This window comes from Camelus bactrianus, chromosome 6, assembly GCF_048773025.1.
Source record: "Camelus bactrianus isolate YW-2024 breed Bactrian camel chromosome 6, ASM4877302v1, whole genome shotgun sequence".
Classification (NCBI taxonomy): domain Eukaryota; kingdom Metazoa; phylum Chordata; class Mammalia; order Artiodactyla; family Camelidae; genus Camelus; species Camelus bactrianus.
In genome coordinates, this window is record NC_133544.1 from 8011051 (window position 1) to 8035615 (window position 24565).

At 38.8% G+C, this 24565-nt stretch overlaps 1 protein-coding gene across 3 annotated transcripts in view; it reads left to right on the plus strand.

The window, feature by feature from the left end:
* Positions 1 to 24152, plus strand: part of ATG2B (autophagy related 2B) — a 63770-nt gene extending 39618 nt beyond the window's left edge. Inside the window, exons 29-42 of one of the 3 annotated variants that reach the window (XR_012507400.1) lie at positions 965 to 1106; positions 2861 to 3063; positions 4040 to 4266; positions 5263 to 5371; positions 6318 to 6512; positions 7182 to 7283; positions 12126 to 12204; positions 13327 to 13534; positions 14465 to 14534; positions 14964 to 15046; positions 15653 to 15774; positions 16018 to 16172; positions 17016 to 17665; positions 19311 to 19450. Coding sequence is in view for 1 of the 3 variants with exons in the window: in XM_010968757.3 (XP_010967059.2) it covers positions 965 to 1106; positions 2861 to 3063; positions 4040 to 4266; positions 5263 to 5371; positions 6318 to 6512; positions 7182 to 7283; positions 12126 to 12204; positions 13327 to 13534; positions 14465 to 14534; positions 14964 to 15046; positions 15653 to 15774; positions 16018 to 16172; positions 17016 to 17165; positions 19311 to 19541 (2076 nt within the window). In the remaining 2 variants the exon portion in view is untranslated. Of the gene's footprint in view, positions 1 to 964; positions 1107 to 2860; positions 3064 to 4039; positions 4267 to 5262; positions 5372 to 6317; positions 6513 to 7181; positions 7284 to 12125; positions 12205 to 13326; positions 13535 to 14464; positions 14535 to 14963; positions 15047 to 15652; positions 15775 to 16017; positions 16173 to 17015; positions 17666 to 19310 lie in introns of all 3 variants that reach the window. The other 2 variants (XR_012507401.1, XM_010968757.3) reach the window with 2 other exon arrangements.
* Positions 24153 to 24565: the final 413 nt, after the last annotated feature.

A 24565-nucleotide genomic window follows, 5' to 3' on the forward strand; every position in this document is an offset into this window, starting at 1 on the left:
AGCCTGTTACACGCAGGTTGCATGTAGAAATGCCGTGAGGAGACAGAGGGCAGGCGGTCGTGCTATCACCAGGGCCTGACCTGTATTATATTATCTTCCATGTTTGTTAACCTGCAGTGCTATCCGGAGGTCAGTCTGCTTTCTCACGTGTGATTTCCTTTGACCTAGTGTGATAGAAAGGTTAGAAATGACCACGTCTGTTTTACAGATGAACAGGTCACCCGGTGAATTTAGGTAATGTGCCCTAATTAGTAGCAGGCATAGCGACAACACCCAGATGCTCTGATCCCCAGTTCAGTGCTTTCTTATGCCCCCAGCTGTCGCCTGTCTGCTGCCTTTTATGTCCAGATTGAACAGTGTCCAGTTTGTTTAGCATTTTCAGGGCTTTCATTCTTCTTCATGGCCTCTTCTGTGAGCAGAATTCTCAGTCCCCTTAGGTGAACAGAGTTTCCAGTAAGGGTCTGACACACCTCACATTACCTTCTGTTTGGGCTGTCTTACCCCTCAGTTGTGTTGCACTTCTGTTTTTAATCCCTTGTTCCTGTTACAGTCTCCCTGATAATGAAGTGATTTATGATACTCTGCTGTTCCTTCTCTTTTTAAAAAGAATCTCTATTTTATTAAAAGTTATTTTAAATTATCCATTTCTCCCCCAGCTTTACTGTAGTTTTTTCACCTTCCTTCTCTCCTGAGGTATTACCTCTTCAAGATTGCAGTTCACTGTGCTGGCCTTGAGTGATAACACATTTATTTCTGTTTGCCAGTAGTTGCTGGGATAAAAATGATGATACTGAAGACTTAAAATGAAAATGTAACAGCTGCTGGGTAGAACATAGGAAAATGAACATGTTCCTGTTTCTGGTGTTTTTGTAAAATGTGGTGTACATCGAGGACAACATAAATGCTAAGTGGTTTGCTTCTTAGAGCATTTTCAGTTGTTTTTAATTAAATTGTTTGGCTGTAGGTAGATTCCAGTGGTCGATCATCCTCACGTGGCCCAGTTCTTCCTGAAGCAGATCAACAGATTTTACGAGATTTGATGAGTGACGCTATGGAGGAAATTGACACACAGGAAGCCGCTTCGTCGGTAAAGCCACAGTCTAACGGTGAGACCGCCAGGATGCTCCCTGGGAGCTGGGAGCTTGTGGTTGAGGCTTATGTTATTTGTGTTCTTACCAGTTTCTCAATAAGTGACTTATTAAAGGAAAGACAAGTCTGAGTTCTGGTGGATGTTTATTATTCAGCTTGTGTTCATTGAGGGTCTAGTAGAGAAGTGACACTGGCCAGACAGAGTGTTGTGGCAGATGCAGAGGAGGTGGGAGACGCAGCGTATGTTTTCTGGTAGCTTATGGTTTAGTGAAACAAGCAAGCCCTAAACCAGACTGATGCTAGTGCGTGAACAATTGAGAAATGATACAAGGAAATGCTTCAGAATGTGGTATATGCTCTGACCACTGTTCATAAAGGATGGGAGTCCTTTCATTAGGCTTCAGTGGAAGTGAGATGAGTTGGCTTTTAAAACGTGGGTAGGACTTAGGTATGTAGAGGAGAGAGAGAAGAGAATTTTGGCAACGTCTTAACATGAACAGAGGCACAGAAAGAGGCCTGTGTGAGCCTTAATGATCTAGTAACTCAGGTTATTGATACTGGAACAAACGTTCCCTTCTTATTAAAAAGAATCAGACAATAATGTTGAATAAGCAGGGAGGAACCAGACAGAGAGCTTTGAAAGCCAGGTGGAAGCATCTAAATGTTTTGAAGTATCTATCTAAAAATACCTCTTTCTAATTGGATGAACATAGCTATTTCTATATGTTATGAAATCTTAAATTTTTAAAAAATTATTTCATAGTGTTAAAAAGTTTAGCATTACAAGTTCTTTTCATTCTAATATAGAATAAATTAGAGCTAAGGAAGCAAATGGGAGCTTTTAGCTCCCTGTGTACTAACATTATTTGTAATAAATCTTATCAGCTAATCTACTTATGTGGGAAAGGATATTTAATGAATATTTACTGAGCAGCTTGAACATACAAGAGTCTGTGCTGAGCCCTGGGCACTCGACAGGGATGAGCAGGCTCCACGTGCTGCTGGGGAAGGATTTAAAACCTAGTCTGTGAGCCTCCTGAGGCAGAAGTGTCCCTGTTCATCTTTGTGATCCTAGTCCATATCACTGGGTTTGGTTTGAATGAATGAATAGAGAAAGATTTAGCGAATTTAACAATAATTAATATAAATTTACCAAAATCCATGTTCACGTACAGATTTTGACACATGTGCAGCCTTTTGTGTACGTCATCCTGAGAGAGCTGCCTGAAAACAGGCATCCTGCTTGGATATCCAGTTCTCCAAGAAGTGGTCTTTTCATTGCGTGGGATCAGTTGCTGGCCTAAGACATGCTTGGCGAATGTCTCCCCCACCCCTTTCACAAGCAGAGATTTCCTGCAGTTTGAGGGGAGGCACTGCTAGATGTAACTAGTTTCCCCTCCACTTACTGTATTGTCCAGGAAGTTTCTTGGAGAACTCCACCCATAGGACGTAACTGTCAATATGAAATTCTGGCTAAAATGGAACTCTGGTCAACACTGGTCAGCTGGTGCTGACTTCCTGATCTTTTGTGACCCTAAATAACTAAGAGGAAACTGTAGCTTCGAGACCATCACTTACTATTTTCTTAGAAAACTTCAAACTTATTATTAGTCATTTTATTAGTAGTCAGAGAGTTATTGTAAGAATGAGATATAGCAGGTGAAAGCACTAACAATATGTATCTCACACATGGTTAAAATGCTTAATAAACGTTCGTGTTGTTGATGTTTCAAAATGTGCAAAAATTGAATGTTGTAATCTTTTTACCTAGGTGTTTTGGATGAAAAATCTCAAATTCAGGAGCCATGTTGTTCAGACCTCTTCCTGTTTCCAGATGAGAGTGGGAACGTGTCCCAGGAGCCTGGCCCCACTTACGCCTCATTCACACACCACCTGATAAGTGATGCAGTGACAGGCGCGCCCACAGAGAATGACGACTTTTGTATTCTTTTTGCACCAAGAGCGACCATTCAGGTAATAAATTGATAGCATAATTGAGGTCTTAAAGTAGTGTTACAAGTTATATTGACCAAAGGGTACCTGAAAAAAATTCTTTAGGTTTTGTTAACTCTTTACAGTTCAGAATTACTTCCTTTTCTAATTTACTATTGACACTTTGCAAATATTTATTATACTTTACTTTTTTTTATGACACGTCTCTCAGATGCAGAAAAATGCTCCATATTTGCAGAAATCTCCTGCATAGTTGTTGAACTACAGAGGCAGTAAGCAGTAAGATACGTCTTCAGGATAGTGAAATTAAATATCAGAAGGGAGTGTTGTACGGAGTTGCTTACCCAAGAACTGGGCGAAATAAGATGTGGTTTATGTGAAGACATTCGTTAATATATAGTTTCCATTTTAGAATCATGCTTACATTTAAAAAGCATGGTCTGGATTTAATGAATGTACAGTTCACTAAAAATGGTTAAGCACTGGTGCTGCAGTTGAACCCCATGAATTACCATTTAGTGTATATTTTTACTAAATTGCTCAGTAGTAATTTAGTAAGTGAAGGTATTTATTTTACTAAGTTCTGGGAAATTAAAAAAAATCAATCAAATTCAGGGTACGCTCATTAGGAAAATGATAATTTGGTCAGTATGCTGAAGTATGTCAAGTTTGGAATGCAATATTGACTTTGAATTAAGGAACTATACACACAAACACACTTATACAATCTGTACCTTTTTATTATCAAATCAGTAGTAAAAGCTAAATTGTAGACCATAAAAAATTCTTACGGAGTGATTCACATAGAATAAGGAGTTCATTTTATGGTTAATGAAGGAGAGTGTCTTATGTAATGATTAATGTCAGTATTACTGGATTTTATATGTTGAAATTATAAGAAAGAATGCAGAATTAAGAAATCCCCTTGGGATATGCACCATAATCAGTGATTTCTGCTTAGATAAGAGAGTATGTGTTATCTGTTTCTTTGTCTTAGGAGAAGGAAGAGGAGCCAGTTGTAAAAATAATGGTTGATGATGCAATTGTGATAAGAGATAATTACTTTAGCCTGCCTGGTAAGAAGACGGATACCAGCAGAGCGCCCTTACACTTTCCCATTCCTGTAATTCGGTATGTGGTTAAAGAAGTCTCTCTTGTTTGGCACCTTTATGGAGGAAAAGACTTTGGAACAGCCCCTCCTACTTCTCCAGCTAAAAGTTATATGTAAGTTAACTTCTGCGTAAGTTTATTTGGTAGGCCAATATATTCTTTTCATAGAAAAATAATAGAATTTATCCTTTTAAGAATTATTAATAAAGTAGTATTAAAAACTATAAATTAAATGTTAAAGTTTTCCATTTGGAAACTTATTTGCATTTTTTGTATTTTTTCTAAAATATGATGACTTAAGCCATTTCCATTCAGAAATAATTTTCGGGTACCTACTATGTGCCAGGGCCTTTGTGAGAGGCACATTCACTAAAATGAATAAGATTCAGACCCTGTCCTGTGTTCAAAAGGGAGAGACGGTTACGTGAGCAAATGAGGGCAGTGACGTGAAGTGTGTATCGTCAGGAGGCAGGGACCATGCCTGCCCCTGAATCTCCAGCATCCAGCAGAGTACCAGGCATAGAGTTACTGCTCCGGAAGTACCTGTTAAATGAGTACATTATTCAATAGTTGTAGAAGAGAACTAGAGAGACTAGGTACCATCCTGGCAAACATTCTCACTGGGGTGGGGAGGGTTAGAAAAGGCTTCATGGAGTGGTAAACTTTGGCACAACATTGTAGTGACTTTTTCTGTTTAAAGCTGCTTTCAAAAAAAACTTAGAACTTTACTGTAATTCTTTTCTGTATTTGGAATTTCTAGGACTTGTACTCTGTCAGGGGTTTCTGAAGTAATAAGGAACTCATAAGGAGATCTCATTTCTAAGTCTGTCTTGTAACATGAACACCAACATCATAGTTAGGGTTTTCTGTGTAGTTTTAAATATTTAGCAAGCAGATGGTTGCTGTGATGGCAGTAATAAATGTTCTCAGTGTCTCCAAGGTATAAGGTGTGGCTTTGTTTTATAACAGTACAATTTGTGCCAGTGTTTTGATAGTTCTGTATTTTCTGTATCTCATTTTCTCTTTTCATCTTGTTATTTTTTTCTGATGTCATTCATTCCCTTTCTTGGAACATTCCTCTAACAAAAAGTTTTATTTTTTCATTTATAGTAGTCCCCACAGCTCACCTTCTCACACACCCACAAGACATGGACGTAATATGGTATGTGGGGGAAAAGGAAGAAACCATGACTTTTTGATGGAGATACAGTTAAGCAAGGTAAGATGGCATTTTGAAAGGAAAAATCTGATGAAGTAGGAGCATTAGTTGGGGGTTCTTTAGTTACTCCTTACCCTTCTCTGCCATGTGGTCTTGGGCCGTAAGTGGAAAAGTGCAGGGGTCGTGTATAAAACTCTCACCTCTTTTTCTTTCTCAAATGTTCTGAGAAGATTTGGGGTTTTTGTTTCCCAGGCTCCCCTAGAGCAGTGTATCTCAGAGTTGAGAAGCTTCAGAATGCCCTTGAGGGCTTGTTAAAACCCAAGTTGCTGGGCCCCAGAGTTTCTGATAAGTAGGTCTGAGGTAGGGCCCGTGAATTTGCATTTTTAATGAGTTGACAGGTGACTCTGAGTCACTCTTCCCAGGATCACACTTGGGGAACCTCTGCCCTGGAGTATCTACCTGGGAAGGCCCGTCATTGGGCAGCACATGGGTCAGGTTCTTTGTGAACGCTGGGAGACCCTTGGGCCGGGCTGCCAATGATACTGTACACGTATAACTCCGTCAGCTTGTCTGGGGTTGTGCTAAATGTCATATATTACGGTACTTAATGTAGAAATATTGCAGTGGTAACAATTCCATATGTTTTATTGTGTCGTTGCTCTCTTTTGGAACTTGAACCCCATCTCCACTGATTCTTTTTCAAGCAATTTCTTAAGTTTGCAAGCTGATAATTGGATGACTTGTTCTTGTTGAGGGTTTTGCTTGAAAAGAATAGGGATTTTACCAAGGTCAACTAAGAAATATAGTCAAGCTTATCCTTGTCTAGTTGCGGACATGTAGATTAATAAATAAACATGTGAAACAAATGAAGGCATGTGCTGTTCTCTGAAAATGAAATTAGGAGCTGAGGATTCAAAGAAAATGAGTGACATTTTGCATTTTTGAGAAAAAAATCTAATTTAAATAAAATGTACAGCTTGTTCTGTGTTTTTTCTTGTCTGTAAAGGTGAAGTTTCAGCACGAGGTCTACCCGCCCTGCAGACCAGAATGCGACTCCAGCCTCCTGGAACACCCGGTCTCCCGGCAGGTGTTCATCGTGCAGGATCTTGAAATTCGAGATCGTCTGGCAACATCACAAATGAATAAGTTTTTGTACTTGTATTGCAGTAAAGAAATGCCTCGAAAAGCTCATTCCAACATGGTAAGATTTAAAACTTCATATATTTTGTTGTTGATGTTAGTTTTGGAAAAGTATTTTTATTATATCTAATGCAGAAGATGTAGATTGGGGAAAATTATGAGATTTTTTTTTCTCATTTTAATATGCAAGTCCCTTTTAAATGTTGCTTAAAGTTACAGGTTTTAAAAATTATTTTGCATGCCATTTCTGTAGTTACCAAATGCATTGACACTTGAGGAAAACCAGAAGTCTGGAATGGTCTACACAAAATACTTACATGCAATTGCTGGCAGTGTTCCAGGTGTCTAATCCTTTAAAAATTTTAGTAGAACAGAAATGATCAGCTCAGGGCTTCTAGAAGAAAACGTCATAGAGGTTGTCTTGGAAGGTGGGTCTGTGGCTTAGCTCAGGGGTTCAGCAGGCCCCTTTGAGGTTGTAAGTACAGCATTATCATTTGCATTTTTTGCTCTCAAGAGGATCTGTATCTTTCACCAGATTCTTGAAAGAGTGTGTGACCAAAAAAAGATTCAGACTTTTAAGGAAGGAGGTTGAACAGCTCTGCTTTCTGTTCTAATATAGGGACTAGACATAGGATTTTTTTCTTTTCTCTTTTTTGTTTTTCCTTTTTTTCATGAAAAGAAGGTCATAATATCATTGGGGGGAAATGCATTTCTTTTTCTCATCTTGTAGTTGACAGTTAAAGCGTTACACGTGCGCCCCGAGTCTGGCAGGTCACCACAAGAATGCTGCCTCAGAGTGTCACTGATGCCACTTCGCCTCAATATTGACCAGGTTTGTATTGCAAGCGTAATTCATGGAATTATGATTAAACATATACCCCACATTCAGAAAGAAAGATTTAATGTAGTAGAATTATAATGTTCATTATTGTTTAACTTTTATGGGAGTTGCATAATTACAACAGACTTTCGCTGATAAAGAACAGGGCAAATTCATGAGGTATTTGGAATCTGAACTGTTAGTGAGCAGACGATATTGTCTCCTCCTCACTGCGCGCCGTAGCAGTTAATAACTGCTTCTCGTGTTTTCTCTTATCTTTACGCACGTACCCCTAATGCAGGTATACAGGTGTTTTCAGGTATTAAAGGACCCCCTGATATATATTATTGAAAAATACAGGGGATTGTGTTTTAATCACAGCACCTGGAAGAGAATTTCTTCTTCCCTGGACAGAATGACAAATTAGTCATTTATGGAAAGAGATAAAGAAATCCACTTTCCTATCTTCTAGCAAGCTTCCCATCAAATTCTGGGTTTTGCTGTGACCCAGAGAGCTGTTTAAAACTCAGCTGATGCCTCTTCTACAAACTTCATTCAAGATACACGTAGATACGATGCTCTGTAGTAATGCACCGTAGGGGTGAAGAGCGTGGGCTTGTAGTCAGGCCTGGGTCTCAGTGTCGGTTCTCTTACTGATTGTGTGGCCTTGAGTAACTTAACTCTCCAAGCCTGCTTTCTTCACTGATAAAATGGAAAAGGTAGTAGTATATGTAGCATCATTTTTTTTTTTTTAAAGAGGAGTAAATGAGACTAGTGTATGTAAAACACCTAGATTGGTGCCTGGCACACAGTGCTAAAGATGAGAAATGTTAACTGTTAATATTATTAACAGAAGCATATAACAACTGTAGAAGATAAATGGAGGGTTTTTTTTTTTTTAATAATAATCTGCTTTTGAAGTAACAAGATCCTCCTGTTGTACCTTATATTGGTGTAAGCTCAGGTTTGAAAGTAGAGTATGTGTGGGGTGGTATTATCTGTTTGCTTAAAAAATATTGATTGGATAATGTTAATGCATTATTTAAATAAGTAACAGATATATTAGGAATAATCTTAAATAACATTTATATTGTAAACAAAATATACTACATATATATCTCAGAGAAAATGTATCGTGAAACACAGAAATTTAGCACAACTTTACATTAATATTTATAGCTTCTGAGCTGGGTCAGACTTACCAGTGAGACTTTAGATTTATGTTGTCTCATGAGAAGAACATCTTTTGAAACCCATACTTTAATTTGTCCATTCAGCCTTGTAGAAATATGGTGAATTATTTATGGGAAATTAGATCTGTGAAAATCACCAGTGTGAGCAAGAATTTGAGCAAGATTTACCTTTATGGCATGACTTTACTAGACTTAGCAAGCCCAGTTTTCTTTAATAAAGCTTTAACATTGAGCTTAATTTCTTTTTTAGAACAATAAAGCATTATGATTTTAAAATGGAGAAATAGTAATAGCAAAAACAATCGGGGAAATAAATTTTATGACTAAACTGGGGAGGGATGGGAAATTATTCCCTAGGATATGGGGCCTACAGAAACAAATCACGCTACAAATACATATGCCTTAACGAGGAATATTATGATACAAAAGAGTCCTTTCTGGTTTGTGTCTTCTAAGATTGACATACCATAACAGATGGTCATCTGAATAGGAAGCCATTTTTTCTTTTGAAACAAATCAGTTGATGAGTGATAATGCTTTGAGTAATATTTTTCTTACCAAGCATATCTGATTTTATTTATCTTACCTGGATCATAGACAGTAAGTATGAAAGCAGCATTGTTTTCTCAACAGCTACATTGCTGTTGAAATCCCGTACAGCTGCTTCCAAAGCTCAGTATACCCATAGGGCAGACAGGGCACTCAGCAGATGGAGTGGTTTCCATCTAGGGAGGTGAGTAGATGCTGGAGGCAGTTTGAGATCTGAAATGTGAAGGGGCCAGATTTCCTACTCTCTTGGTCTGCTGTTCATTTTAGTATGATACCACCTGGAAATCTGTGTAGGGAAGATTTGTTAATTCTGAATCATTGCTGAATGCCAGCCTTGCCCAGGTTTGTACTAGGATGCTGGGAATACCCCCGTCCCCAAAGATCTCTGTGTAGTAGGGAGACTGACATAAAACATGATTTTAATACCCTGTGATGAAAGTAGGCGTAAAGATATATGGCACCAGAAGAGGGCTCCTAAGCCAGGCTGGGAGTTTGGAAGATGAGGGGTAATCAGGAAAGGCTTTCTGGAGGAGGTGACTCTCAAGCTGGGTCTTAAGGAATGTAAAAATTATGAATTTTTGTAAAGGCATTGAGGGCCTAATTCAGGTTGTGAGATGAGATGTGAGGCCACTGGGTAGGATAAGTGCTCTGCTGAGGCTGAAAATGATGAACATGTGGCCATCCCAGTTTGCATGTTTGTGGTTTTTTCCAACATCACCTGTGTATGACATTGAAAGTAGTTCTTCTAATACTTTAAGTCATATTGCACTGTTAATATCCTTTATCATAGGATCTTAAAGCTATAAATAACTACTTTATAGTTAAGGTTTAACATAAATAATAAACCAGATTTTTTAAAGTTTTAAAAATTGTTTGTATTGAGGTATAATTTGCATATAATAAAATGCAGGTTTTAGGTGTACACTTGAAGCCTGACAAATACATACACTTGAGTAACTACTACACCAACTGAGATAGAGAGCATTTTCTGTCCCCTACAGAGTTTCCTCATGTCCCTTTGTAGTCCGTCTCCACCACCCCAGAGCAAGCACTGATCTCACTTGCGTCACCGTAGATTAGCTTTTCCTGATCCCCAGCTTCATATAAATGGAGTTGCATCTGCCTCCCTGTGCTCAGCGTGACGTCCGTGAGACCCTCTGTTGGAGCATGCGTCAGCAGTCCGCTCACTGCTGTCGCTGAGAAGTATTTCCTTGTGTGGTTGCAGCAGCTTGTTTATCCATTTACTTATCATTTTATGTTGGGTTTTCTTGTTTTTGGTCTTAGGAATAAAGCTGTTACGAAATTTGTGTACAGGTCTTTATGGACATACTTTTTCAGTTTTCTTGGGTAATTATAAATAGCATGTCTGGGTCATAGGTGTCTGTTTACCTATCGTAAGAAGCTGCCAGATAGTTTTCCACAGTGGCTGTACCGTATATGTGCCCATCAGTAACAGAGAAAAGCAGCAACTGCTTCACTTTGACCAAACTTGGTGTTTATTGTCTTTTTAATCTTAGCTCTTTTACTTGATGTTCATTGTGGTTTTAATTTGGATTTTCCTGATGACTAATGATGCTGAGCATCTCTTCATGAGCTTATTCGACATTTGTTTATCTTCTGTTGTGAAGTATCTGTGTCTTATCTTCTGTTGTGAAGTATCTGTGTCTTACTTAGTTTCAAAATTAGGTTATCTATCTTACTGAGTTATGAAGAGTTCAGCATAAATCCTAGAATCAAAAATTTGGAGAACATTTTGAAAAGCTGATACTAGTATTCCTTTGTCTGTTGTTTGTAGTACAAATGGGTAAAAAAACCACTGTCTCTTTAGTCTTTTTTTTTTTAATGAGTATATTTATAGCTGGAACTTTCTGGCTTTTTTTTGAAGGCAGTCGTGCATGGAATCAAAACATTTATAGCATTAAAGTATCCCCACCTTGTAGCCAAAGAATAACACTTTATATACTGTTAACATGTAATGTTTGGTGTTTGTGTAAGCACATATATAGTGATTTATAGTAAGTGTATATAATGTGAATAATACATAAAATATATAAATAAATACATATGTGTAAAGCATTATAATGTAGTGAACAATTCATGAACCTACTACCTGACTGCAGTACCAAATACTTCTAATACTGTTGAAACTACCTGCCTGTTCTTCAGTCCTAGCCCTCAGTCTCCCATATGCCATGTTACCCAGAAAAATACCTTTCTAACTTCCATCATTTATACTTCTGATAATTGTAATCAGTAGTAGATTAGATCATTTGGAATTGCCAGTCAGACTTTTGGTGTGCTAACACATACTGTGACCCTATAATTCACTTTGACATTGCATTTTGGTACAATATTAATGTTCTATATTAATTTAGGATTTTTTTAAATGAAAGGGAAGAATAAGAATAGGTTCAGACATTTAATTTTCATATTCTCCAAAATAGATTTGTCAGTTTGAGTAAGGTAGGCTTAGTAAAGCTGCTAATAATATGCAAATACGGCTTACAGGCACAACTTCACAGCAGATCCATACTCTGTAATGTCATAGGAGACCACACTGAATGGGTGATTTTATTTTCTTTTAATTTTTATTTTGAATATCATGTTCAATGCAGAAAACCTATTAAGGCAATACAGCATAGTGGTAAAAGCAGAGGTAAGATATTAAGAACTTTTGAGGTGCATTTAAGTATACACCACATGCCAGCTGCCATTTTTATTGAGGTAATCTTACCACTGCCAATTCAGAGTGAGACTACAGCTGAGTAAGAATGAAACTGCTATGTTTCTATTTAGACAACTAAAATGTGTTTTGATTTAGAAATAGCCATTTAATTTCCAACTTATCTGTGTCTTAATTTCAATATCTATAAGTTAATTTTCTTATCGAGTTGTGAGAATTAACAAGGAAGTGCGTGTGTGTGTTTTAAGAGAGAGAGGGAAGTGTTGAGAACAGGAACAGTGCCTGGCAGAGCAGGGGCTGCACAAGTCATAGCTGTGTATGAACAGTCAGTAAAGTATGAGACTGCAACATACTGCGTCCCATAGTGTTAGAAATAGATGCACCTTTTTTTTAAACCTTTTTAGTTACAATTACATCTCTTAATTTTAGGATGCCTTGTTCTTCCTGAAGGATTTCTTCACAAGTCTTTCTACAGAAGTAGAGCTTCTCATGACTCCAGATCCAGAAGGTATTAAATATATATATTTTGAAAAAGTCTTTAACAAGTACTTGGATTGATTTTTGATTGTTATGAGACCTTTTTGAGAATGTACTTACAAATCTTTATTCTCATTTATATAAATCTGTCCTGTGCTTATTTTTGCTAAGTTGTGCAAATGTAGTTTATGTAGTTTACGGTGCTCCCCCCTCATCCTCAGGAGAGAACGTTCCAAGACCCCCAGTGGGTGCGTGAAACAGCACGTGGTACCAGACCCCAAATGTACTAAGTAAATGCCTGTGATTAAGTTCAGTTTATAAATTAGGCACAGTAAGAGATTAACAATAATAACTAATAATAAAATAGGACAATTATAACAATATACTGTACTAAAAGTTAGGTTAGGGTTAGGTCTTTTCTCTTTCACTCTCAGAATATATTGTACAAATTTAATGCCTTTTCCATCTTAACTAGACACATAACATGCACTGTGGCTGTAACTTTTGCAGTTAAGGTACGGCAGCAAAATGAGCACAAATTTCTTTTTTCCTTCATCACAGTTTTATAGAAGGTTCGTTCTTACTGTAGATCTTAGCAGCCTTAGCATATGATATTTTTCCTTATTAAGTCAAGAACCTTGACCTTTCAGTTAAAGGAAGCATGTTGCAGCTTCTCTTTGGTGTATCTGAAGTGCCAGTGTCACTGTTGTTGTGCTCTGGGGCCATTATTAAGTGAAATAAGGGTTACTTAACACAAGCACTGTGATGCCGCAGCAGTCCATCTGATAACCGAGACGACCACCAAGTGACTCACGGGCGGGACACGCTGGACAGAGGGATGGATCACATTCCAGTGGGATAGAGTGTGATGGTGCAAGATTTCATCGTGCTGCTCGGAATGGCACACAGTTTAAAGCTTATGAATTGTTTATTTCTGGAATTTTCCATTTCATATTTTTGGGCTGCAGTTGTCCTTGGACAGTGAAACTGAGGATAAAGGGAGGCGACTGTGGTCATTTAAAAGGTGAAAGTTTTCTCTGTAGCAGTGGTTGTATTTATTAAATAAAATGTAGCAAAAGAAATGTGGACTGATTTAAATCATTGCTTTAAGAAGGCGTACCTAATTTTTCAGATGTGCCCATTACATTTTCAGTTAAAAAGTCTCCTGGAGCTGATGTCACCTGCAGTTTGCCAAGGCATTTAAGCACCTCAAAGGAGCCAAATCTAGTTGTTTCTTTCCCTGGGCCAAAGCAGCCCTCCCCACACGATAGTGCCAACTCAGTGCACATGGTTAACGGGGAAGAAGAGAAGGACTTCTCAGCTGAAGAAGCATCGTTCAGTGATCAGCCTGTGTTTTTCAGGTAAATCATTTAATTTTGATAATAAATGGAGTTATTTTAGAGTTTGATAATAAATGAAGTTATTTTAGAGTTTAAGTTTTAGAGTTAAGGTTGTTCTTTAATGTGTTTGTGTCTCGGTAACCATGAGGTGACGTCAGCTTTCCTTTGCACTGCAAGTAATCAACTCAGTGTCCTTAGTTATGTGTGGGCCCCCTTCCTGCCAGCTCTCCTCCACACACAGCAGCCCTGGCGCGGGGTTCATCTGTCTGTTGATGCTGCAGCAGGAATGTTCTCTTCCTCCTCCTGTCCCTCTCCGCCGGTCCCGGTCCCGGCCCGTGTGTCTCTCCTCAAAGTGATGCTGTCCTTTTCCTTCTTCCCACACAGCTCGTCCTCAGCGGTCCTTCCTTCCCCATGATGGGAATTTGCTGTCTAGTTTTCTCTCCCCTTCCCTGTTACTGCTATGTGTTTCCTGACCCTTCGCTCCCTGGCTGAGGTGGCACTGTCAGGGAACCCAGGTCCCCCGTGCTGCTGCTGTCTGCTGGGACCACAGCCCAGCCACTTGGCTAGCTGGTGTGTGTTGGCATTTATGTCTCGTTTCCAGGCCCATTCGTTCTTCCCGTCTTCTTTCTTTCCCAGCCCTCAGTGGTCGGGATGGAGCCTTGGCTCCATTGAGAGGGGGAGAGGTTGAAGATCAAAACCACCTGTGCTGTGGGGACAGTTAGCTCTCCCTGCTTTTCTGTGCTCTCCTCCCCATGACATCAGTGGTCCCCACATTTTGTCTTTCTAAGTTCTGAGGTTAGACTTTAGATATGGCTCAAAGTGGGCAGTATAATTATTTTAAAGTGTTTTCATGTTTTAAATATCTTGTATGTTGAACAAATGAATTTATATGTAATTTCAGCTATTAGTAATTTTGAATATAAATAACTCCTCTCCTTTCTTTATCTTCAGAGAATTTAGATTCACATCAGAAGTTCCTATTCGACTTGATTATCACGGCAAACACGTATCGATGGATCAGGTCTGGAAACTTTGCACAAATACACTCTACAAAATTACCTCATTTGATTTTCTAGTGGACTCAATTTTTTAAAAACTTTTTTCTGTCATAGTTTGTATGTTTGAAATGAAGTGCAAGATTTTTAAATTTAATTCTGTTTTTAAAGTAAATATAATTTATTTAAGAATCCATGAGTAAAATCTGATATAAATTGGATCATATAAAATACATCTATTTTTTTGCTGCAAATATTTTAAGTCTTTTAGCTTCATTAGTGAATATCACTTTGACATTCCTAAATAACAGCTATTTTTTTGACACAATATTGTAAAATGATTATAAATCAATAAAAAATGTTAAAAAAAAACAACTATTTTAACTATTGAGTGTCTCAATTTACAGATTAATTTGGCCTTTTTTTTTTTTTTTTTTTTTTTCCCAATTTTAAAGGGTACGTTAGCTGGGATTTTGATTGGTCTGGCCCAGTTAAACTGCTCTGAGCTGAAGCTGAAGAGGCTTTTCTATCGGCATGGGTAAGTTGACTTATTATATGAGACTTTAAGGTGTAGTTACAAAAGTTACTTTACAACAAATTAGAAGTGAGTTTTCTTAGCAGGCATACATAATTTATTTTATAGTATTATTTAGAGAAACCTCATTTTAGGGATTTTTACTGGTTAGGAGCTAATTTTTATTCTGAGAGAAGTAGTTTGGGCAGAGTAGTAGTTTTCAAAAAACAGCTATAGTTAGGATTTTTTTATAATTTCCCAAATTATAAATTCGCTTAGTTAGTGAAAAGACTGGAAGTTCATGAGGTAATGGTTCTTAATAGCTGAGAACCGTGTGGCAATTTATAGACATTGAGTTAATCTTCTGCCAGAGCTTTAGATGTTTAAGAACTAAGAACAGTAGAAAAACACATTTATATATGTTACCTAAGCCTTGTAGAAATTATTAGCATTACAGTTGGGTTATATATATGTGTGTGTTTGCTTAGGTATATATGTATATATTTAAATGGAAAATCTATAAAATTTTGTCCTTGTAATTTGTACATTTTATTTTGTCTTAAATAAAAAAATCTCCTAAACCTACACATTTTGTTCTCCTTCCTCTATACTAATAGTCATTTGCTCTAGTTTGCTAGGTGTTGACAAATTGTTCTCATATGCAATCACCGAATGGCTTACTGACATCAAGAAGAACCAGCTGCCGGGGATCCTGGGGGGTGTTGGGCCTATGCATTCACTAGTACAGCTGGGTGAGTTTTCTTCTTCAATTAGAGGATAACTTATTTTGCATCATCAGTGATTCTTAACCCAATCGGGGTTATGGATGCCTTTGACAGGCTATGTGAGAACCATCTTTTTAGGAAACCTACTTGTTAGTCATACACACAAAAATTTGCCTCTCATTTTAGGGGTTAAAAACCCAAGGTAGAATGATGGCAGAGATCCGAGCCCCAGCGCTCCTGCTGATTTCTGTGTGTTGACTGCTGTTCTAGTGCAAGGCCTCAAGGACTTGGTCTGGTTACCAATTGAGCAGTACCGGAAGGATGGTCGCATTGTCAGAGGATTTCAGAGAGGCGCTGCCTCCTTTGGCACCTCAACAGCGATGGCCGCTCTAGAACTCACAAACAGGATGGTGCAGACCATACAGGTATCTGTCCGTAGACCACCTTGATCTGTACAAAGAGGAAGAGCCACTGTAAACAGGTTATTTTACTTTTAAAATGGCACTGTGAAAATATACAAAATGTCAAGAATAGATATTTTATTTGGTTTAATATGGTTTTAATATCATTAATTTTTTGTTTTGCTTAGCTGTGTAGTGTTAAATAATTAGTAGAATAAAGCACTGCAATATGGTGTCAAATTTGTTTGCCTGTTTTAGGTAAATTACAACTACTAAGTTAGCTGAGGATTTATTTCACCACATTGATATGAAGAGATCATAGCTGAATGTGAAGAAGGCATTACAGATCAATAGTAGTCATATTAAGGTTTGTTATATTCAGAATTAAGCTCCAGTTGACCTTCTGCAGTTGTCCACAGGCCATGCCTTCTTGTCTCACCTGGCAACACACAGAGTGTTCTTAGAGGACAAAGGAGGGACTGAAAAACTCAGCTCAATCTGGATATTTGTTATTCATGTATACTTTCACATTCTTGTTGTAAAAGTGATACATTCTTGTTGGAAGGAACTCTGATGCTGCAGCTGCAGAAGTGCCTGTCTCAGGGTGTGTGAGTTCCTCTGCTCTCCCTCACTGCCTGGAGGAAGTGCACTGTTGGAGCATCACTCTCCCAGACTTTCTTCTTTTTTTTTCTTTTTAATTTTACTTTTTTTAAATTGAAGTGTAGTCAGTTTACAATGTTGAAAATATGAAAACGAATATATGTATATTCATGTATGACTGAAGCATTGTGCTGTACACCAGAAATGGACACATTGTAAACAGACTTTGTTCTGATTCAGTTTCTACTTTCTATTAAAATGATTCAGGCAGCGGCAGAGACTGCTTATGACATGGTGTCTCCTGGCACCCTTTCTGTTGAGCCCAAGAAAATCAAGAGGTTCCCTCATCACCGGTTAGCCCACCAGCCAGTGGACCTGAGGGAAGGTGTGGCCAAGGCCTACAGTGTGGTGAAGGAGGTGAGTGAGCACCTGAGGGGATGGGCCAGAACCAGGCCGCCTGCTTCCCTGGTGTTCATCTAAAGGACGCTGGTGCTGGGGGTTTGTTCTGAAGAAACCCCGGGGCTGGATCTGGAACTGCGATCAACGGCGAGTATGAGGTAAGGCAGGGGGCTGCACTGCGACCTGCAGGCTCACAGGAAGGGTCGTGATCTAGCAGAAGACCCTCTCCACGCAAAAGCAAGCAAGGAGTGATAGAAACGGATGCCATGAACTCACCCATGCATTTAACACACATATTTTGCTGTATTTCCCTCAGATTTGTTTAAAAGATACAATTTTTCAGGTGACTCTCAAGCCCTGATCCAACTGCCTTGCCTTCGCTGCTTGTTTTTATAGTTTCATATAGGTGTGCATTCATTAGCAAATACTGCTGTTTATATTCTACAGGTTAACGTAAATGGCATCATATGTATCATTTTGTAACTTTCGTCTTTCAGGATGTATCCATGCTGATATATGTAAGTCTAAACTACTTTATAGTGTTTCATTGTATGAATATAGCATAATTTATTTGTTTTCCTGTTGGTGGACAATTTCCATTTTTTTCCTCTAAGATACTGCTGTTGGAATGTCCGTAGAACTGTCCCTTTGTTCATATGTGCAAGAAGTTGTTAAGGGTGGAATTGACAGTTTGTAACTGTTTGAATCTTGACATTCAAGCATTGCCAAATGGTCATTTAGTTGTGCCAGGGAACCCTGGTTCTTAGTGGTCCTTGACAGAGGAAGTGTGCGGCCCCCGCTCGCGTGTTCTCGGGTCGCGGTGCTCGGTGGTGGTGGCGAGGGAAGCACTGGTTATCCGGGATTAGTTCAGGAACACTTAGCACCTGCTAAGCTGTGCCAGGCCCTTAGGTGCATTATTTCATTTAATTCTAACAGTCACTGCAGTGCTTTCATTCCCCATTTAAAACCCTTGCCTAAGGTCACACGGCTAAGTGGTGGAGCTGAGATTTGAGTTTACTTGGTGGTGGTAATCATTACAGTATGATAAACCGATACCTGTTTATTGTTTGTGGGCTGGGAGTGGGGAGGATGATGACAGGGACAAATGTATAAATCGTAAGCATTTTCTTTATTGTCACAGTTTTACGTACCGACTGTTATTTTGTAGACTATTTTAGAAATGGCACTTACCCTGTTCTTTCAGGGTAAGCACTACTTTTCTCCTCACCGTGGTGGTATGTTTTTGCCTGCCATGCTGGTAGCAATGTACTCCTGTTAGGCTATCAAAGTGATGGCTAGATTCTGCATTAGGACAGGGTTCCTTGATTTCCCTGGAGCGCCCGGAGTTCTTTGCACTGTGCCTTCACTGAAATAGTCACAGTGCAGCAGGGCCTCGTGCCCCCTGACGGGGTCTTGAGTTAGACGAATGGTAGAGACTTGAAAGTCATGGTGAAGTTTCACCACTTTGGCTTGACCTACCCATTTACATATTCAGCTTTAAAGCTCAGCAGTCATGATTATTTTAATGTTACACAGTTATAAGAAAGATGAAAAATGCTACAGAAGCTTTATTTCTAATTATTAAACATGTTCCTGCTTTATTTCTCAGGATTTTCTCTATTTAATCCAATAGAATGTTCTATTTAACCTTTTCTCTTAATTGAATGTTCCACAGTTATCTTTTCTAGCATGTAGCCAGTAATTTAAAAGAAATTAAATTATTTTCTGGAGCTTAGTAGAATTGGGTTTTCTTGTTACAGTTGAATCACAGAAGCTATCACCATATTCATTTAGTGATTATATTTATTCAGGAAGTTTTGTTTGCTAAGTTTGATTTAACTACAGTGATTAATTGTGCCAGAAAGCTACCCCTGGATTATTAACTATTTCTGTAAGCTTCCCTGTGTGGAATTGTAGTGTAGCTACATTTTCTGCTCACAAGTGCCACAACAGAATACTACGTCATCATAATTGCGTCTTACTTTCCCTTATAATTAGAATTCTGTCATAAAAATAATTATCCTGAGTTATTTCCAAAGTGCGTTTCTGTTTTGTTTTGTCTAGCTACAAATCTAGTGTTTATTAACTCTCCTGAAGTGTGTATTAAGGGATCATTTAGAGAGTTTTCTGACCGGTAAATTTCTCTTCCCTCCCCTCTTTCAGGGAATTACAGACACTGCTCAGACCATTTACGAGACCGCAGCTCGGGAACACGAGAGCAGAGGGGTCACTGGCGCCGTGGGCGAGGTCCTGCGCCAGATTCCCCCGGCCGTGGTGAAACCACTGATCGTTGCCACAGAAGCAACATCAAACGTCTTGGGCGGCATGAGGAACCAGATTAGACCAGATGTTCGGCAAGACGAATCCCAGAAGTGGCGCCACGGCGAAGACTGACGTTCAGCTGCGGCCCTGGACGGGGATGACGAGGGTGGACAGAAGGAGCGGAGCATCCTGTGGGCGGCTCCGGAGGGGACTCGTTTAATTTTATTGTGCTCATCTCAGGAACAACACCATTTCTTAGTTAAATAATTTAATATCAAAACAACATGCAACCAAAAACTTTTGACATTATAGGGCTAGTTTGGGACTTGCCTGTAGAAGTGTTGGTGCCTGGTGTCAAAAGTCCATAAAGCATTTTCTGCCAAGTTAGTGGAATGCTTGCTTTTGTTAAAGTGACTGTAATTTTCCGTATTGCAGACAAGCTATCATTGGAAACCTTTTACAGTACAGAGTGCTGAAAAACATTTGAGCACTTTGAAAGCACTATTTATGTTGCTCCAAGGAGTTCATTTTTCTCCAGGTTTAAAAAGAATCACAGCTTCAGAACTTTCATTGACAATGAGAGACAGAAGCCACAGGGAAAATAAAGCAAATAGGATTTTCAATATAAATATCAGTGAGGAAAAAATAACGTAGTCTGTGGGATTTAGTGTTCACGCACTTGAAAACAACATTGTTTCCATTTACTCAGAAAACCCTTCTCTGGGCGTTTGAGAACGTGAATGTCACAGACTTGTTCTGTTGTGTTGCACTTTATCCTGTGTGTGTGTCTGTGTGTGTGTGCGAATTAATACAAGTCATGTGCTATATTCTGTACGTAGTTTACAGAGTTACACAAAATATAAGGAGGAGTTAGTCTGATGGTTTTTGGCAAAGGAAGGTAACTCAAATGTAATAACTTCATTTATTCTAAGTGTAAATGAAAATGTGCATTCTATAATGAACTGGGGCCCATGTGATTGTTTATACGTTCAGGTTTCGGCAGGTATAATGCAAGCTTATTAGGAATGCGTGGGAATGGAGATTGGAAGTGGTTTTTACTCTTTTGAAATTAACCAAAAATCCTCCAGATACGCCCTAGTCAGCTATTTCAAAGTACCATTTTTACTTGGCTAATAATGTACGTTTTGATAACCTGTCAGGAATGAATAAACTATTTTTATTTAAAGGTAAAATTGTTTTATGCTTCCATGAATATTTTGCTTTTCTTAGAGCATATTCATAGATGCAACACTATGATTTATTCCAAGATCCTTGGGAAAACTTTCTCAAAATTGGTTTTGGTTAATAACAGGTAAATCATTACCTGCGGATGAGGGGGAAGTTGTTCTCAAGAACTCAATTTCTGACGTTAGATTAGCAGAAAGCAAATGTAGGATTTTGTATCCACTGTAAAGTTGCATGATGTGAACTCTCATTTTCTAGAAGTTGGGGTGAATTTGGGTTTCAGAACTACATTTCCGCTTGGGTTTTGGAAAATGACGTTGAATCAGTTTCATCCTCTCAACTTCCTAAATAAGAAAGCGATATAAACCAAAAATCTGAACATTTAAAATTTATAAAATTTATGTTAAATAGCATTTAATTTTATTTTGTTTCCCTTTTACTGCTGAAAAATTTAAAAGGACAGTACTCAGAAAACCACCTGTTTAAGCATCACAGGCATCATTGCCATTACTCTGCCCCAGTTAGATGGCGTCCACGTGGACATGATCCTGAGTGAACACTGGCCGTGGCTGTTGATTACATGGAGCTTCAGCCTGCTTCTGGGCACTTTCCGAGCGCCCTCATGTCAGCCCCAGTGTGCTCCATCTTCCATCGTGATGGAACACGCTGTGTGTGTTTTCTGTGATGATTAACCAAACTAAAAAACACTTGCTCAGATTTAAAAATATAGAATCTCTTTACCTTTTAAATATTTTTCCATTGTTATACTAATTATTTTAATTCAGTTAGACATAGGGAGAAATAATTATCCTCTTTGCACTCTGAATAACAAACGGACCCATCTTTTGACAAATTAGGTTTATAAATCCCATTTAAACATGTGTCTTTATAACGTAGTCTCCATGGTTCTCTCTGTTCTGCTCTCCGGCTCCTGCTTGTGATAGAATCCATGTTTGGGAACAGAAACCTGTGTCTCAGATTCAGTGTCAGTTTAACCAAGACACTCTTTATTTGAGATGTTTACATAGAAGACCTGTCTTTGAACACTTAGACATTGTTAAGTATCCTTAATTTTTTTCTTTTTTAATAGTGTCTCTTCAAACTTTTATGTCACAATGACACAGTGAAGAGTGTTGGGCAGGACCCTTGTGTGGCCAGATCAGTTACCAAGCAGATGACTTTGCCAAGATGTTCGATTTCTCTAAGCCTGTGTCCCTTTCTGTAATCGAAGGGGTTTCTTATGACAAAACTCAGCAGAGACTTTCGGGTGATGAGAGCGAGCGTGTGTGTGAATGATGGTGTGGGACGTAATGCTCGTTTGAGCGCCCCAGGCCTGTGACACCTCGGACGGGTGGCAGTGTCGAACAAGAACAGTGGTCACATCACACCTGCAGTCCCCACAGCCCCCAGATCTCAGATCTCTTAGAGTGATGCGTTTCTGAACGGCCACAGTGCCTTCACGGCTGACGTGAGAACGGAGCAGGCTGAGCGTGTCCACGTGCGGCTGCACTGAGTCGGCACGGGTGTCGGCACGGGTGTCTGCCCGAGGGGTCCAGGTACGCGAGCCTGATTGAGGTGCAGCACTGAGTTTCAGAACTCGCAGTGTCCAGACCGCCTCGCGTCACAGAGGCAGCAGCCACGGCGATGTCCCCTCTTGAGGGCTGATTTGGCTCCCCCAGTTTCCGTCCTGTCTGTCGCAGATTGCTTTTACTTACAAGCAAAATGTCCACACAACATTGGCCTTTTAGGATAGGGAGGGTGCAATGTTTTTTTTTTTTTCTAGGCATCATGGTGTGGACTTTCATTTTAGTAAAGCTTGGTTCCAATTTGGATTCCCACTTAAGCATATTTAACATCAATATTTTTATGATGTAAAATTCACTATAAGAACAAAAATCTTACCAAATAGCAGTGTGCCTAAAAAGACGAAAAACCAGTGTCTCCTGCCTCCTGCTCTGTGTCGCTTTTAAATGCTATTGAAATAGTTCCAGCTTTTAAGGGAATTACTTTTTAACCATCTCCTTTAAACCTGTGTTCTGTAGGCTTGGTGCCTTTGTTCAGTTTCAAAATAGAACCACCATGCCTGCTCCTGCTGGGGCCGCTCGCCGCCCTCGGGTGCTGTTTGATGTAGGTTCTGCATGTGTGGACTCTCACCAGAGAGGAGAGATAGCAAGCAGAGTGGAAGTTAAGTAGTTTTAAGTGAGGAATCCACACTTGCACTAGACAGTTTCAGGATTAACAATGAATGGTCTTAACGTTCATTTAAATTTTGTATATGTGAGAAGCTGCGTGACTAGGCTTAAGAGAAATCATTTAACTGCTTCAGTTTTCTTATACCTGCATTGGTGTAAATCCTCAGCATTATGGGGAGTGGGGCAGGATTTAGTGAGTCATGGTGAGCAGTCTTATTCCCTGTTTCCCTTCATATCTCTTGATCTACTTAAGACATTAGAGAAAATGTCTATAAAGTTCTTGAAGTTTCTTGAAAATAAGGGACTATGCAAAACACAGAGTGATACTCTGTATCTGCAAATGCATCAACTGGCCATACCAATTGGTATCAAATAGAATAAATCAAATAGAAATTTGTAAGTCTTAGGTTAAAAAGGAGGGTTATCTGTATAGTGTATGAATAATGATGGGAAATTTTTTTTCCTTTTTTTCATTACCAAGAAACCTTATTTCTGTTTACTGGAAGATACAGTCAGCCTTTTCAGTAAGAATAATGGAGTGCTTTAATGCCAATTTATTTTTATCTCAATATTTTCGGGATCATGCTAGGCATACTGCTCCCTTGAAAAGACTATATGCACAGTTGCAAGCCAGCCAGTTTAATCAGAAGTACTTTCCTTTCATCATAGTGTCTGCAAATCAGAGACAGAGAAGGCATTCTAACATACCACGGTAGACTTTTTGGGGGATGAGAAATTTCAGTGAGTTTCAACAATTCATATCTTGAAATGTCAGCAGTTTTAAAACACAGGTTTTAGAGAGAAATTTTCGTCTCCTATAACAAGCGTTGACCCTTTGGTTTCGAGCGTGGTGCTTCATAGTAAGCACCAGAATGCCATCTGATGTATTTCAAGATTGTAAATGTGACGGCTGACTCCATGACATCTCTGGGGGATTGAAATAGCAGCCCTTTCCTTTAAAAAATATGTTTACTTTGCTGTTTCACATGTATTTTGTATATATGAAATGGCAGCTTCCAGTTTCTCGTTGGATTTGTCATAACATTGTTTGTATGACACGTCAGTCACACAGGTCTGTTTGCCTTTTCACTGCGGAATCTGGTAGGGGCGCCGAGTTCAGCTCCCATGTTAATCCATCCTGATTTATCTCAGACATTGGACTGATCACACCGCTGAAGAAACATACATTGTCTGTGTTCATTATTGTTGCTAAGTTTCCTAATTGAAGTAATTACAGATGTGAATACTTTAAGAATACTGATGCTGTATGAGTATTTTTGTGGAAATGTTAACTTGTTAGTGTGACTATTTAAAATATTATGAAATTAAGAATACTCGAAGAAAATTAAAATATTTACTCTTTGGAGTTTGCTTTAAACACTATTGTCTTTTGCCAAGAACTGCTCCTAAAGCCTGTGTAAAATGCTTTTTGGGGTGGAGGGTAGATCTCTGTCAGATCCTGTTACTGGGAAATGGTGTCCCTATGTTCCTGGTACTTCTAATAGCAAATCTTGTATCTCCCTGCTACCAATTTCTGAGACATACATAGGGCACATAATGTTAAAATTTGCCACTCCTTCCCTTTTTGGGAATATTGTTCACTGTATTAACACACCTTGTAGTTTTGGTCTTAGGGACCTAGATAAATACTTGATAAATCTGTTCTTTTTGGAGAATTATTTTTACTTATAAAAGGAATATTTAAAAGCAATACTTAAAGAATAACAGTACTTTAAAAGAAGTTTTGATGTGACAGACGTCACTCTATAACCATCCACT